We start from the raw sequence: 15597 nt of genomic DNA, 5'->3' as shown, positions 1-15597 counted from the left end.
ACTCCAGAAGCGAAGGAAGCTTAGCCTTCCCTTCCCTGGTTGTAGGGCAGAATCCTATTGAACCTGGGAGCTTGCATTTACCTCAGATGACATGTGGGCTGTACCAGACAGGGATGGAGCTCACTAGCTCTTAGGAAACAGATAGTTATAGCTAGACATTTCCAGACCAAGGTGAGAGAAAAGAGGGCTGGGGTGTAGAGACGTGAGGCAGGGGGAGTAAAAAGCTGTTTCTCTAAGAATCTGGGTTGGCCTCAAACTGGAGGAGAAGCTATAACAAAAATGCCCCAGGCTTTAGGCCAGCTTACTGTGTCAATTTGTCCTTTTGAGTAGGTTGCTCAACCAGTCTAGTATGCGGCCTCCTCAGGTGACAGGGGATAACTGGGGCACACGCCACACAGCAGTAGAGTGGACCCAAGGCAGAGCTCGCTGGTTGTGGTTCTGTCTCCATGGCTCTTGCCTGCCAGTGCCTAGAGTTTTCATACAGGGATGAGGGGTACTTTATGTTTCTTAGTTTTCTTGGACTTCTTCCTCAGAGCCCAAGGTAGTTCTCAGGTTGGAGTTCTCAGGCTGGGGCAGCCTACTTTCCTATCAGCCATTGCACCAAGAATCTAAGGGCTCGCTAGCAGGTATTTCCCCATGTTAGAGGAAGGTCTGTGTACTCTGGCTATGTCTATAGCCCTTGACATCCAAGTCCTGAGTCTACCTACAGTCTTTTTTCCTGTTGGGTTCTGACCCTGAACTTTAGAAGGCATGGCTGTGGCAGATTTTCTCCTTTGTATGTGCCTGACTTGAACTTGACATGAGGATACATTCAACAAAGGTGCAGAAAATAAAGAAATGGGATAGATGGAGGTGTTAGCCTAGTGGTTAGTGTAGCATGGGTGAGGTCCCTGGGTTCAATCCCTAGTACACACACACACACACATAAACACACACACACACACACACACACACACACACACACGGAGGGGGGTACAGGAGGGGAACACAGAAACACATCATAGAGTAACTGGGAGAGACCATGAGCTTACATTGTGTACTCTGGCAGTTGTGCACACAGGGAATGAACCTTAAGAATTCCTATAAAGATCCCTTGGTATCCTATCCATTCCATAAGTTGGTAAAATAGGACTTTAGGCATACATACGATTTTCAACTAAACATTATACCTCCAGTGTGTGTGTGTGTGTGTGTGTGTGTGTGTGTGTGTGTGTATACATATATATATATATGATTTTTCATTTACTGTTATAATCCAAACATTTTTCTTTACTCAAAATTACTATAGACTGTATGGTCTCTCTATAATTTGTTTTCACAGGGTCTCTCTCTGTGGTCCTGGCTATCTGGGATCTCCATATGTAGCTCAGGCTCTGCCTCCTCAATGCTGGGATTGAAGGCACGAGCGACTACGTTCTGCTTTACCCAGTGTGTTTGTGCGCTGACAGGGTGGCTCAGGTAGACCAGGCTGCCTGTTCATCTTCCTGCCTGGACCTCCCAAGGATTGGGAATATGCATGTGCCACCACACCCAGGTTTTAATAGACTTTTTAAAGAGCAGTTTTCAGTTCATAGCAAAATTGAATGAAAGGTGTCATTTCCCAAATATCCTGTGACCTCACCCCATTTGCCACGCATACACACACACACACACACACACACCCCTTTTCCAATGCATACACCATTCATGGTAAAGTGAAGAAGGGAATAAGTTACAGACATGATAGGGAAAAGAGATAGGTTTTGTTTTTGTTTTTGTTTTTGTTTTTTTTTTTTTTTTTTGAGCTGGGACCGAACCCAGGGCCTTGCGCTTGCTAGGCAAGCGCTCTACCACTGAGCTAAATCCCCAGCCCCGAGATAGGTTATTTTAAGGGAAAAGGAAGAGGACTTGTGTCCTACAAGAGTGAACTGACCAGGTAGACTTGGGATGAAGAATAGCACATATGAAGTCTAGCCTCCGAAGCATAGTCTGATAAGGCATGAGTGAGACCCTAGGAAGCTTTTCCCTTGGGGCCTTCCTTGCTTGGGGAAGTTGAATGGGACAGAGGCGACAGAATCAGTCACCTGCTTTATAAAGGTCACCGACAGCAGAACTGAGTATGGACAGGAAACATTTTAGCATGGGTGGGACTGCAGGTAAAATGATAGCTGTGGTTTGATGCCAACTCTTTTGAAGGGGTTCGGTACAAATCTCCTATGTAGGATCGCTCCAGTGCAGACAGGAAACCTAGGAAGAAGTTTGCAGACGCGGGTAGGCGTAGTGTTCCCTGCAGGTGAAGCCCTGTGTCTGCACAGGGAAGACCTTTCCCAGCAGGCCCTTCCGGCACCTTCCTTGTCCTGTCCTCCGCACGCCCGCCAGGGGGCGGCCAGCGGCCGGGGCCTCCATCAGCTTCTCCCGCAGAGGCCTGGGCTGGCGAGACGAGCCGGAGCCACTGCCTCAACGCGGTTCCCAGGCTGTGCAGACGTTAACTCATTCCTGCCTGGAGCAGAGGAGAGGCCAGCCTCCACCCTTCCTTCTCCGGGGTGGCTGGGTTGCCAACCGGCTCCGGGGGCGGCTGGCAGGCTGCCAAGCCAGCCGGGGGCTCGGGCCCCCGTCCCGCTCCTCTGCTGGGTTGCGGGGACCCGGGCGCCGCGGTGGACGAGCAGCGTGCTCGCGGCCAGTCCCCGGCCGCAGCTTCCGGGGGGCGGAGGCAGGGCGGCGTTTGCGCCGGCTTCTTATCTCTGGCGCCTGGGCTGGGCGTCCGCTCCCCTAGAACACCTGGGGCTCGGCCTGGTTGGCCAGTGGGCGGAGGACACCGTGGTCCCCGGGATGGCCACGTCGGCCTGCGGGCCGGGCGGCGACCGGAGCGCTCGCTGACGACTTAGCCCGGGCTAAGTGACTCAGATCACCTTGTTGTTTAATTACACAGTCCCGAGGCCGCCGAGTGCGATAGGAGCCCTTTGAACGTGCCAATTAGAGATGAAATATCACCTTCTAATTTGAACCGGCTTAATTCCGTCACGTAGAAATAGCAACAGCCCGGGGCTTGGAGATGGGATATTAGGTCTACTTATGGCATTCGGAGCGTGGAGGGGTGAAGCAGGCAGAAGCAGAAAGGAGAGGGGACCGTGCTCCCCACATCTCCTGTTCCTTCCCTTTCCCCTCCCCAGAGATCTGCCAGGGTGAACCGCTCCGAGGAGAAAGTCTCCTCCTGTGTGTAGCCCCAGTGGGAAGGAGGTAGGAACCCGGTCCAGGATTCCAGCCTTCCACTCTGGGGCCTTGAGTTGGAACTGGAAAATGAAGGCTGTTCAGGGAAGCCTGGGATAAGAGGAAGAGAATGTCCGTCCTGCCGAGGGAGTGGTTGGAGTAGGAGGCAGCAAGGTGGGCGAGGGCGGGGTTTACTCGGAAGGGGCGTGCTGTAGCCAGTTTCTGCTTTCCCAGTAGTTTAGAGGGATCTGAAGCCGATTGGGATGCGTTTCAGGTAGGAAGCTTGCAAGCTGGCTGACCTCGAGTGACCGAGTTGTCTGTAAAGCTGACTCGCAAGTACTCTGCCTTCTTGCATGCTATTACACAAACTCCTGTGCAAGAGTGTGAAAGCCAACAGAACTTGGCAGCCACTGCTTCAAAGACGGCAACCGTCCGAGGGGCAGACATTCTTACATTTTTAGAAAGTAAAACGAAGGCGGGTGAAATTGATTTAAATACATTTTTATGTAGCTCAGCATATGAAAATTTCAGAGGTTTTTGGGTTTTTTCGATTCAGGGTTTCTCAACGTGCTCTAAAAATCAGTTTGGCTTTGAACTCAAAGACCACCTACTTCTGCCCCTCTAGAGCTGGGATTAAAGGTGTGCACCACTGCACCCAGCTTTTTTTTTTTTTAATAATTTATTTTACTTTGGTGTTTTGCCTGCACGTGAGGGTGTCAGATCCCCTGGAATTGGAGTGACAGTGTGTGGGTTTGTACACTAGAGCACAGGTGCCTACACAGGCCAGAAGAAGATGTGGAATCCCTTGAAGCTTATGTTTAAGGCAATTATAAGCTATGAGACATGAGTATCAGGAATCCAACTCCAGTCTTCTACTAGTACATGCTCTTAACCACTGGGATATCTTTCCAGACCCAGCTCAGTATATTAAAAATGGTTCAGAGTGGGACACAATTCAAATGTGTGCTAGCTATTTGCGAAGCTGAGAAAGAAGGTCACTTGAGGCTCGCTGGGTAATATGCAGAGAGGCTCGCAAACAAACAAACGAGGGGCTGAACAGGCAAACCAGTGGTTAAGAGCACTAGCTACTTTTCCATAGGACCCACAACCAACTGTAACTCCAGCCCCAGAGAATCCAACACTCTCTTTTGGCTCCCCTAGGTACTAGGCATGCAAGTGGTACACAGACACACGTGCAGGCAAACATGTGCACACATGAAATGTAAAAATAAACGTTTTAACATACAATCAATATAAGATGATTATTACTGAGACACTTTATATTCTTTTATTAAGTCTTCAGGTTTTTATACTTAATAGCACATCTCAGTTTAGGCTAACCACATTTCAGGTGCTTAGCACGTAAGGCCATGGCGTGAATATCACACAACTTCCTTTCCTAATTCCTTTTAGAGCCAGGTGTGGGGGCACACGCTCATAATCCAGCACTCAAGAGGCTGAGACACCAGGATCAGCCTAGAATACATAGTGAGTTCCGGGCCAGCCTGGACTACATGTCAAAAACCAACTCGGCTGGATATAATGGTGGTTGCTTGCCTTTAATCTCAGCACTTGGGAGGCAAAGGCAAGCGGACCTCTGAGTTTCAGAATAGCATGGTCTACAGAGTGAGTTCCAGGACAGCCAGGGCTGCACAGAGAAACCTTGTCTCAAAAATAAATGACCGGCACATAATCACGTTTAGCAGAGGATTGTGGTTTATAAAACAAGAGGGAAACAAAGGGTAGTAGAAATGAAATGAAAAGCAAAGAGAGAGGAAGACATAGCTTACACAGACTTAGACAGAACCCTAAAGCTTACAGCAGAGGGGCAAAGCTACCCTGAAGTTCTGTGGGTTCACCTCTCCCCACTCTCGTTCTCTAACAGTACCCCTAAAGTCACCTTGTCCCTAGCATGTTGACAGTAGGAAGCCACGTCAGACTGTGGAGGTGGGTGACAACACCTCGAGTGTGGGACTTACAACTTGACACACGGTTGTGGGTGTGTCCCTCCTGTGGGTTCCCAGCATGCCCAGTGAGGTAGGCAGGACGCCACTCATTCTATCACCAGAAAATAGGCTCAATTCTAGTAATTCGACTTCAGAGAATCACAGCTCCCTGCCCACTGCCATCCTACGGGGAACCTGCTCAGGGCTTTCCCCATGACAGGAAGGCCTGGAGATGAACTAGATGGTGCCTGGGAATCCAAATGTACTCACTGTCCCCCTCCCCCAGTCCCCTCCCACCTACACACACACACACACACACACACACACACACACACACACACTATATCATGTACTAAATTAAGCACTCACATTTCTTAATCCTAATAATTTCCTAATTCTTATAATCTCAACACCATTTTTAGAAGAAGAAACAGGCTCAGAGAGAGGTGGTGAATGAACTACTCAACCAAGGATACAGGGCTAGGAAGTTGTAGGACTAGAGTTTGAAAGCAGGGCTCTTCTGAGGGAGGGGTGCTAGGAATGGAGCTCAGAGTCTCCAAAATGCTAGGCAAGTACTCTGGCTGCTGAATCCCAAGCCTCAAACTGGGGTTTTTGATAAGTGTGCTTCTTTCTAGAGCACGGGGTCTCCTCTAAGTGTTACAAGGGACTTCTCGATGAGGTTATTCACCAGTGGAAATCCGATCTGTGTTCTTTATAGAGGCAGCTTGGACTCTAGAGAGGTTTAGACTCTTGCTCTGCTGCATCCTCTGAGGACCGAGGCCTTTAAGTGTAAAGGGATAATACAGAGGCTGACTCAGATGACCTGCTGTGTGCCTCACCCATACTGTAAGTGGGATGAAGATTCCAGCGGAGAATCTGCCTTTGGGAGCTAGTCTCACTCCCAGGATGGCTCTGGGGCAGGGCTGTGCGAGGCTTTACACCTTTATACTCTGTCATCATAGCATAGCCCTAGTCATCCTCTAGCAAAGGGTGCCCCTGCACCTCCCAGTTCTGGATTTGCTGTCATCTGGGAATAAAAGGCACAGAGTTGGAACAACCCAGGATGGCTCAGGGCACAGGAGAGAGAGAGAAAAAAAACCAGACAGGGCCATGGTCTGAGTCCATCCAGAGAGATCTGCTTCACTACAGTCTGTCCCACCCGGGCCTGGCTGGGATGCAGACAGGAAGGCTATCATGATATACTCCCCAATGGGTAAGATAGTACTCTTCCCAGAAGAATAGACTGGGAACAGAGGTGACACTTCTAGAACCATCTTTGCTATGGTAAGAGAACTGGCTAGACTGTGTTCTCAGGATACCCGGCTGGATTTTTTGAGTTGTCTCTATAGCGGGGCGGGGCAGAAAAATCTCGTGTTCTGAGAGCTCTGGTAGAGAGTGCTTTGTGTTACCCCTTCTGTGTGATGAACCGTTTCTCTGCTCTCAGTGAAGGCAAGAAGTGCAGTAAGTTCTTTTCCCTGATGGCAACCTCTGGGGTGTCATGTACACTCTCAGTTTGCACCAAGGAGCTGCAAAAGGCAATCAGGGACCAAATGAGCCATTCTCCCTGGGCAGCGTGGTGCCAGCCCCTCTACCTAGGCTCACTGAGTGACTAAGGAAGGTGGGTACCTATCAAATCAAGACAGAATTTCCTCCCTGCACATATCAAGCTGTTTTTTGAGACAATGGTTGTAGCTAAACTTGAAACATGAACCCGAGCTTTCTGGACATCTGCTCTGTCTTAAAGACTAGACTAGTTCCACACACAGCAAACACTTACTGATTGTGATGACTGAGAGTCCTATCACCAGCCAGGGGACCACTTTTCGAAAGCATCCTCCAGTCCATGGTGAGTTGACCTGTTCTCACCCGCTTCCTGTCCCAGACACTCACTACTCTTGCTCCCCACCTTCTACAGGACCAGGGCAGCCAAGGCCTCACAGAACCCCTGCCTTAAACAGCTTCGTTATTTATAGCTCCATCCCTTTCTGGGGCCTCTGTGAGCTCTCCAGGTCTCTGCTGTCATCCTTGTTTATCTGGGCTTTTTCTGAGAATTAAAATCTGGTTCACCAAGAAGTCCAGGCAAGTGGGTCTGTAGGTTAGCGATAGTGCATTTGCTTAGCGTCCTTGAGTCCCTGTGAATAGAACAGACTCTATTCACAGCACGTGCACACACATATACGCTGACACTTCTTTAATAGCTGGAGTCATACTGTCCCAATGTTAGGCTCGTCTTGTACGGTTCTCCGGCTGGGGTGAGGGATGGGGGAGAATGAATTCCTAACACATATCCTTTGGGTGTTTTTGGTCTACAGTGCCTGCATCTCCCTACAGCCCATCTCCAGGAGCCAATTATAGTCCGACTCCCTATACTCCTTCACCAGCTCCTGCTTACACCCCCTCACCTGCTCCCACCTATACCCCCTCACCTGCACCCACCTACTCCCCCTCTCCTGCACCAGCTTATACCCCATCACCTGCCCCAAACTATAACCCTACACCATCAGCTGCCTACAGTGGGGGCCCTTCAGAATCTGCCAGCCGCCCACCCTGGGTGACCGACGACAGCTTCTCTCAGAAGTTTGCTCCCGGAAAGAGCACCACCTCTGTCAGCAAGCAGACCCTGCCCAGGGGGGCTCCAGCCTACAACCCAACAGGCCCACAAGTGACTCCTCTTGCCAGGGGCACCTTCCAGAGAGCTGAGCGCTTCCCAGCAAGCAGCCGGACTCCCCTCTGTGGGCACTGTAACAATGTCATCAGGTACAGGCTTTGCTGTATAGGAGGGGTGGCAGCTGGGAGGGTAGGTATAGGCAAAAGGCCAGCCATGCAGGACAGCCTCAGGTCTCTCTGGCTCCTCTAGGAGCTTCAGCTTCCATACCTGAATGACACTGTCATCCCTGGGGACTTGGAAGGATTCCATGAGGAAATAGGGTGAAGCTCCCAGCTTGTGCCTGATGCCAGGAGCTCCCCCTTGGGCTAAGGCTGGGTTCTGGGAATCTTCGGCTGTATTGTCAGTAGGTTTATTGAGTATGCTGCAAGCTAGATGACGGGGCTGGTTTGACCCAGCTTTCCTTTAGAGTCTGGATCCTTCCACAGACAGTGCCCTGCCTCTTAGGGCTCTGATAGACACTTCACTGAAATCCAAGCAAATCATTTCACTGAGATGCCAGGGGTCTCAGACAGTGCTTGTTAAATTCAGTATGTCTGTATATATGTGTGGGACATGCTTCCAGATGTGAGAATCATACTCTTTAAAAACAAGCAGAAGCCAGGTGTGGCGATCCCAGCCAGCCCTGGGAGGTCAGAAGCATGGAGATATCAAAGCCATGCTGTTTGTTCCAGGCCAGCCAGGGCTAGAAAGTGAGATCCTGTCTCAAAAGCAAAAACAAAATGAGCAGAGAAGAACTCAGCCTTGCTGCGACTTGGTTGTCTTTACTGGTATCACAATCAGTGGTGGTGATCAGGTATCACAATAGTTCCTTCCTCGTGGCACTGTTTCGAGGATTAATACATTAACACATGCAAAGCTATTCTTGAGGAGTGTCTAGCACAGAGTAGCGAAGTTTAGCCCCCATAATCGTTGCTCTCGTGACAAACTGAACTCTGGGATGTTTACTCAGTCTCTGTGGCAGATGTTTGAATTGTTCCCAGGTTCTGTTTGTTGGATGTCTCGCTTTGTATCCCTGGCTGGCCTGGAACTTACTGTGTGGATCAGATTAGCCCTGAACTCTTAGAGATCTGCCTGCCAAGTGCTGGTGTATATCACCATGCCCGGTTTTCCAGTTGTTTAACTGATGTAACCATATATGTCTTTTGCTTGGGGCTTTCTCAGAATTACATCCTATTTCATTAGAACAACCATCAGAGTGGGTATTACTAGGTAAACATATGGACATTATTGGGGTTCTTAAAATATCTGGTTCTGAATTGGGAGGGGGTTCATTATAATATTGTTTTCTGCCATGCCAGGGGTCCTTTTCTGGTAGCCATGGGCCGCTCTTGGCACCCAGAAGAGTTCAATTGTGCCTACTGCAAGACCTCCCTAGCAGACGTGTGCTTTGTGGAGGAGCAGAACAATGTTTACTGTGAGCGGTGTTACGAGCAGTTTTTTGCCCCGATCTGTGCCAAGTGTAACACCAAGATCATGGGGGTAAGTGAGCAGCAGCCCTGTCCTTGGACCCCTGTCTCTTCTTCAGTGGGACTGACTTCCTCTCTTCCTCTGAGATTTTGGGGCCCCATTAGAAACTCAACAAGATGCTGATCACAGCAAAAGCAACTCCCTCTCCATCCTAGAATCCAATCAGTTTGCCAGTAACTACCAAGCCAGGGAACTAGTTAACTTGGATAAGGAATGATACACACACCACCACCACCACCACCAAAACCACCACCACCACCACCACCACCACCATCATCACCACCACCACCACCACCATCACCACCACCACCATCACTACCACCACCACCACCACCATCACCACCATCACCATCACCACCACACCACCACCACCATCACCACCACCACCACCACCATCACCACCACCACCATCACCACCACCACCACCACACCACCACCACCACACCACCACCACCACCACCACCACCACCACCACCATCACCACCATCACCACCACCACCACCACCATCACCACCACCACCACCACCACCATCACCATCACCACCATCACCACCACCACCACCACCACCATCACCACCATCACCACCACCACCACCACCATCACCACCACCACCACCACCATCACCATCACCACCATCACCACCACCACCACCACCACCACCAGCACCATCACCACCACCACCATCACTACCACCACCATCACCACCACCACCACCACCACAACCACCACCATCATCACCACCACCACCTGCAGCACCAGCTTCAAATGGTACAGAGCAAGTTCTTGCTTCTTAGGTTCATCTGCCTGTGGCCCTGACTCTCCCTCCTCTCCCTTCCCTGTCATCCTCAGCACCTGTTTGTGAGCCCTCCTGCCCTGTTCCCTAGGTTACTTGGGTAGCAGCCAGGCCTGGTGGGGAAGCCAAGCCCAGCTCCCTTCCCCTGGGAAATTTTCTGTCCTGAACTCGGAATCTTTTCTCCAGGAAGTGATGCACGCGCTGCGACAGACCTGGCATACCACCTGCTTCATCTGCGCCGCCTGTAAGAAGCCTTTTGGGAACAGCCTCTTCCACATGGAGGATGGAGAGCCATACTGTGAGAAAGGTAGACCCATGTCCGATCCTGGTTAGCAGGCCAGTACAGAAAACTCACTTCTGCCTGCATTCACTCACACCCTACTGTGAGGGGGAAGAAGGTCTTGTGGGTTTTGTTTCACGTGCAGTAGGGGGAATCAAACCCAGGGCGTCACACAAACTCTTTTTAACGGCTGAATTGGGCCATTATACATTGCCTGAACTTTTTCCCTTTCTCATTTGGCTTCAGCTTTTGGGGAAAAGGAGTCAGGGTTACAATGTATTTTATAGACCAGTCCCTGTTCCCTCCCATGTTTCTAATATTGAGTCACGTTGGTTCGCAAACTGCTTGAGAAACCTTCCAAGTTATGTTGACCCGCGTGTAGTCTGAAGAGGACCACCTCTAGTCTTCATCCTAGATTCTATTTCCAGTCCCACCGAGACGCTTTGTGACCCTGAGTAAAGCTGCTGAACTTCTCCAGACTTGTAAACACTGTGAAGATGGGAGCTGGGAGGGGACGAGGCATGGGATGCTGAGCGCCCCTTTTTGCTGGGCTCCCTTCACAGCCCTCCGATCTCTCTGCACTTCAGAGTGTAATGCGTTATTGTAAAATGTGGGGAACTGTAAGTTCAGGGGATACGGGCCTCTTGGCTGGCTGGCTGCTAGTCCCACACTCCTTCCTTTACAGCCGGCTTCATTCAGAAAGGATTGTGTGGCAGGGCCAAAAAGGGACACATGGAATCAGATAGAAAACGAGAGGCTGGTTACAGACAAGGGAGCTGCGATGGGCAGAGCTGCAGTGGGCGGAGTTGCAATGGGCGGAGCTGCAGTGGGAGGAGCCGCAATGAGCGGAGCTGCAGTGGGCGGAGCAATGCATTGAGAACAGAAAGAAAAACACAGTTGACATTGAATTAGGATAGGAAAAATCACTCCAGTTCCTCCGAGGAAAGAAGCAAGCCAAAACGTTTGCTTCCTAACTGAATTTTAAAAGAAACTAATTTGGCCATTTACATGGATGAACTAATTTTCCAGCTCCAGAGTAAACTGGTTGCTTTAAACAGGTAATCCAGTGCCTCCGCCTCCATTGCTGTAACAGGAAGAAATGATAGCACATCTCTCGCCTTTTATGACCAACAGTCAATGTCGCACCTTTGATTCTGTACTTGGTTCTGACCTAGTCAACATGGTTTATACTGTAGTAAAGACATATAACATGACATTTACCACCTTGTACATTTTTTTTTCCTGGAGCTGAGGACCGAATCCAGGGCCTTGCGCTTGCTAGGCAAGCGCTCTACCACTGAGCTAAATCCCCAACCCCCACCTTGCACATTTTAAGTATGTAGTTTTGAATGTGTAAGCATAATTATTGGTGACAGTCTCATTTTGTAGACTAAATGAGAAAAGTGTCAATGCTTAAAAGAAATAATATTAGTCACATCTGTGATATCATTTCTTTTTGTTGTTTTTGCTTGTTTTTATTTTTATTTATTTATTTTTTGAAGTAATGTTTTTTGTGTAACCCTGGCTGGCCTACAGAACCTGCTCTCCGTAGACCAGGCTAGCCTTGAACTCAGAGATCCCACCTACCTCTGCTGGGATTAAAGGCCTATGCTATCGGGGGTTGGGGATTTAGCTCAGTGGTAGAGCGCTTGCCTAGGAAGCGCAAGGCCCTGGGTTCGGTCCCCAGCTCCGAAAAAACAAAACAAAAAAAAAAGTGTAACAAATTTGTTTGGGCTGGGGATTTAGCTCAGTGGTAGAGCGCTTACCTAGGAAGCGCAAGGCCCTGGGTTCGGTCCCCAGCTCCGAAAAAAAGAACCAAAAAAAAAAAAAAAAAAAAAAAAAGGCCTATGCTATCAATTTTAAAAGCAGAGCCTCGGGGTTGGGGATTTAGCTCAGTGGTAGAGCACTTGCCTAGCAAGCGCAAGGCCCTGGGTTCGGTCCCCAGCTCCGAAAAAAAAGAATTAAAAAAAAAAAAAAAAAAAAGCAGAGCCTCCAGATCACACAAAACAAAGTTTCAAATGGAAAATCAATCAGTAAGCAAGACTTTCAGAAGATTCAAGCTGCCTTAAGAACAAGTTTGTGAGAGAACAGGGGAAGGAATTGCTAATTAATAAGGCTGGTTGAACCATTTCTTTGTTTTCTGTTCATCTTTAATCCGAAAAACATATGTTGAATGTGTAGTCTGTGTCAGTTTCTGTGAGGTCTCTGCCCTCAAAAACCTTAAGCAGGGGCCAGTAAAACGGCTCGGTGGGCAAAGGGCTTGCCATGCAAGCTTGGCTGCCTAACTCTGACTCTTGGAAGCTACATAAAGTACAAGAAGAGAGCCAACCCCACAAAGTTGTCCTCTAGCCTGCACATGTGCTCCTTGGCACAAATCATACACACCAATAATAGCAACAATAAACTTTAAAAAACCTCAAGCTGGAGAGATGGCTCAGTGGTTAAGAAAACCGGCTGCTCTTCCAGGGGACTTGGGTTCAGTTCCCAGCACCCACATGGCAGCTCACGACTGTCTATGGAATCCAACTGCCCTCTTTCGGTGTACAGATGTGCACGCAAACAGAACATAAGTATACATAAAACCAGTAATTTTTAAATGTTTTTATGTTCCTCGGTGTTTTACCTGCATGTTGTCCGTATGAGGGTGTCAGAAGCCTTGGAACTGGAGTGGCAGACACGTATGAGCTAACAGGTGGGTGCTGGGAATCGAACCCAGGTCCTCTGGAAGAGCAACACTGAACTATCTCCAGCCCTTCAAAATAATTAAGAAAAATTTAAGCCATTTACGTGGCATGTGCTGGTATGGCCATTTAGGAATGATGGACGGATGCAGAGATGATGGATAGGTCTTCTCCCTCCTTTAACCATTTATGAAACCTAAAACAGAACCAACAGTTAACATGTATGCCACGTGCTTCATACAGTTCTTAGTCTGGCCAGTAGCGATAATTCCGTGAGTTTGGTGCTGTGATTGTCTGCATGGGAAGACGGGAAGGTTGCAGCCCTGAGCGGCTGCCCCAGGTTTAAGGAATTCCTCAATAGAGCTGGACTTTGAACTTGTTTTTTCTTTCTTCAGACTCCATGTTTATAAGCTTCCTGGCACACTACCTCTCGGCGTGTGGTCTAAGACAGTGAATAGACGTACTGTTCACAGAGACGAGCAGACCACAGGAAGAGGCCAGCTGTGGTAGAGCTGTGGGGAGACGAGCACATTTGGGGAATTGGGGAATGCAGGGAGGAACGGAGTTTTCAAAGGGATCTGAACCTCTCTAGAAAATTTCTTCAGGAGTGCGGCAGAATCGTGCTACCGCTCTGAGAAAGGAGCTTGGGACTGGAGGCCTCAAGCGTGGGACTCTGCCTTACGTTAGTGAGCCCCAACTTCCTCATCCAATAAACGAGACAAAAATTTAAAAAATAAAATAATGATAAGTCAGTCTCTGAGAGACACCGTGAAAAGGGATTGATTCATTTATGGATACATCTACTTTTATTGACACATTCGTTTTACCATAAATGTGGTAAACTGATTTATTTTGGTTTATACCCGAGTTGAGCATTGGCCACTGAGTAAGCAGCGTGTTGGAAGAAAAAGCCAAGCATGGTTCTTAACGTTGAGGTTCGTGTAAGGACGTCGTCTGTCTCCGTCCATCTTGTTCCAGTGTAACTGCATGTCTGGAGCAGAGTGATTTATAATGAGCAGAAATGTACTTGGCTCATGTTTCTGAGGGCTGGGAAATTCAAGGTCTAGAGGCTACATCTGTTAAAGGCCTTCTTACCTCATGCCATGTAGAGGGTGGAGGGGCAAGAGAGAGAGAAAGAAAATGGGTTACAGGAGACCAGGCTCACCTGAATAAGAACCCCACTTCTCCTGAATCTCAATAATGCCATTAATTCATCCAAAAAACCTAAATGTCTCCCATCAGGATCTGCCTCTCAAAATCACTGCTGCAAAGAGGAGGCTTCTACCCTGTGAACTCTGGGGGCACGTTCAAATCACAGCGCCATCTTCGTGAAAGTAATCAGTAATAGCATCTTGTAGTGTTAGGGGGAGGACAAGGACATATCCCTGTAGAGTAGCTCAAATATTGTTTACAGTAGTAAAATATTGTTGCCAACACGAATGCCCAATGATAGGAGAATGGTCAGGCAAACACCATTCTAAAATGATGGAAAAGTCTTAAAGATGGGCTTTAGAGATGGCTCAGTGGTTAAGAACACTGACAGAGAACCCAAGTTCACTTCCCAGCACCCATGTCAGACAGCTCACAGTTGTGTGTAACTCCAGTTCTAGGGACTCCAACCTCATGGTCTCCGTGGGTACCTGCACTCATGCGCATATAATATGCCCCTCCCACTCATACACATAATTAGCAGTAAAAAATAAAACTTTAAAGAAAAGAGTCCAAGCCTAGAGATAGCTCGGCCATTAAGAGCACATACTGGCTGTTTGGTGGCACATGCCTTTAATCTTAGCATCTGGGAGGCAGAGGCAGGGGGATCTCTGAGTCCCAGGCCAGCCTGGTCTATAGAAGAAGTTCCAGGATAGCCAGGGCTACAGAGAGAAACACTCTCGAAAACAAACAAACAAACAAGCAACAACAAAAAGAGCTCATTCTCCTCAGAGCACCCAAGCTCTGTTCCCATCACCCACACAGTGAGCTTTCACAGCTCTATAACCTCGGCTCCAGCGGATCCAACAACATTCCCTGACCTCTGTAGACACCTGGACTCATGCACATACACACTCACGCATGCACGCACACCTGTGCACGCACCTAAAAATAAAATAAAATCTACAAGGGGAAAAAAAAGAAAACCTTAAAGATCCTAATTCTTGGGGTTGGGGATTTAGCTCAGTGGTAGAGCGCTTGCCTAGGAAGCGCAAGGCCCTGGGTTCGGTCCCCAGCTCCGAAAAAAAAGAAAAAGGAAAAAAAAAAAAGATCCTAATTCTTCCAAAATGAGCCGAGTGATCGGGCATTGATGAACATTTTCTTTTTTTTTCTTTTTTTTTTTTTTCGGAGCTGGGGACCGAACTCAGGGCCTTGTGCTCGCTAGGCAAGCGCTCTACCGCCGAGCTAAATCCCCAACCCACGATGAACATTTTCTTAAGTTTCCATTCAACTATTGGCCTCTTTTGAGCTATCAGAGGAGGAAGACCCAAAAGAAACAATTACCCTCAAGGAATTCCACAAAGAATGTACAGGTCAAACTAGCACACGATGGTAAATGAGTCCACGTCTGAGTCAACCATTGGTA

General features: G+C 48.7%; 1 protein-coding gene across 11 annotated transcripts in view; it reads left to right on the top strand.

Moving 5' to 3' along the window:
• The window catches only part of Ldb3 (LIM domain binding 3), a 64178-nt gene that overhangs the window by 37451 nt on the left and 11130 nt on the right, over positions 1-15597 (top strand). For all 11 annotated transcript variants that reach the window (NM_001277166.1, NM_001277165.1, XM_017600209.3 and 8 more), the window contains 3 exons: positions 7445-7889; positions 9099-9279; positions 10248-10368. In NM_001277166.1, the coding sequence (NP_001264095.1) occupies positions 7445-7889; positions 9099-9279; positions 10248-10368 (747 nt within the window). The remainder of the gene's footprint in view (positions 1-7444; positions 7890-9098; positions 9280-10247; positions 10369-15597) is intronic.

This window comes from Rattus norvegicus, chromosome 16 (assembly GCF_036323735.1).
Source record: "Rattus norvegicus strain BN/NHsdMcwi chromosome 16, GRCr8, whole genome shotgun sequence".
Classification (NCBI taxonomy): domain Eukaryota; kingdom Metazoa; phylum Chordata; class Mammalia; order Rodentia; family Muridae; genus Rattus; species Rattus norvegicus.
This window is presented reverse-complemented; position numbering and strand designations above follow the sequence as displayed.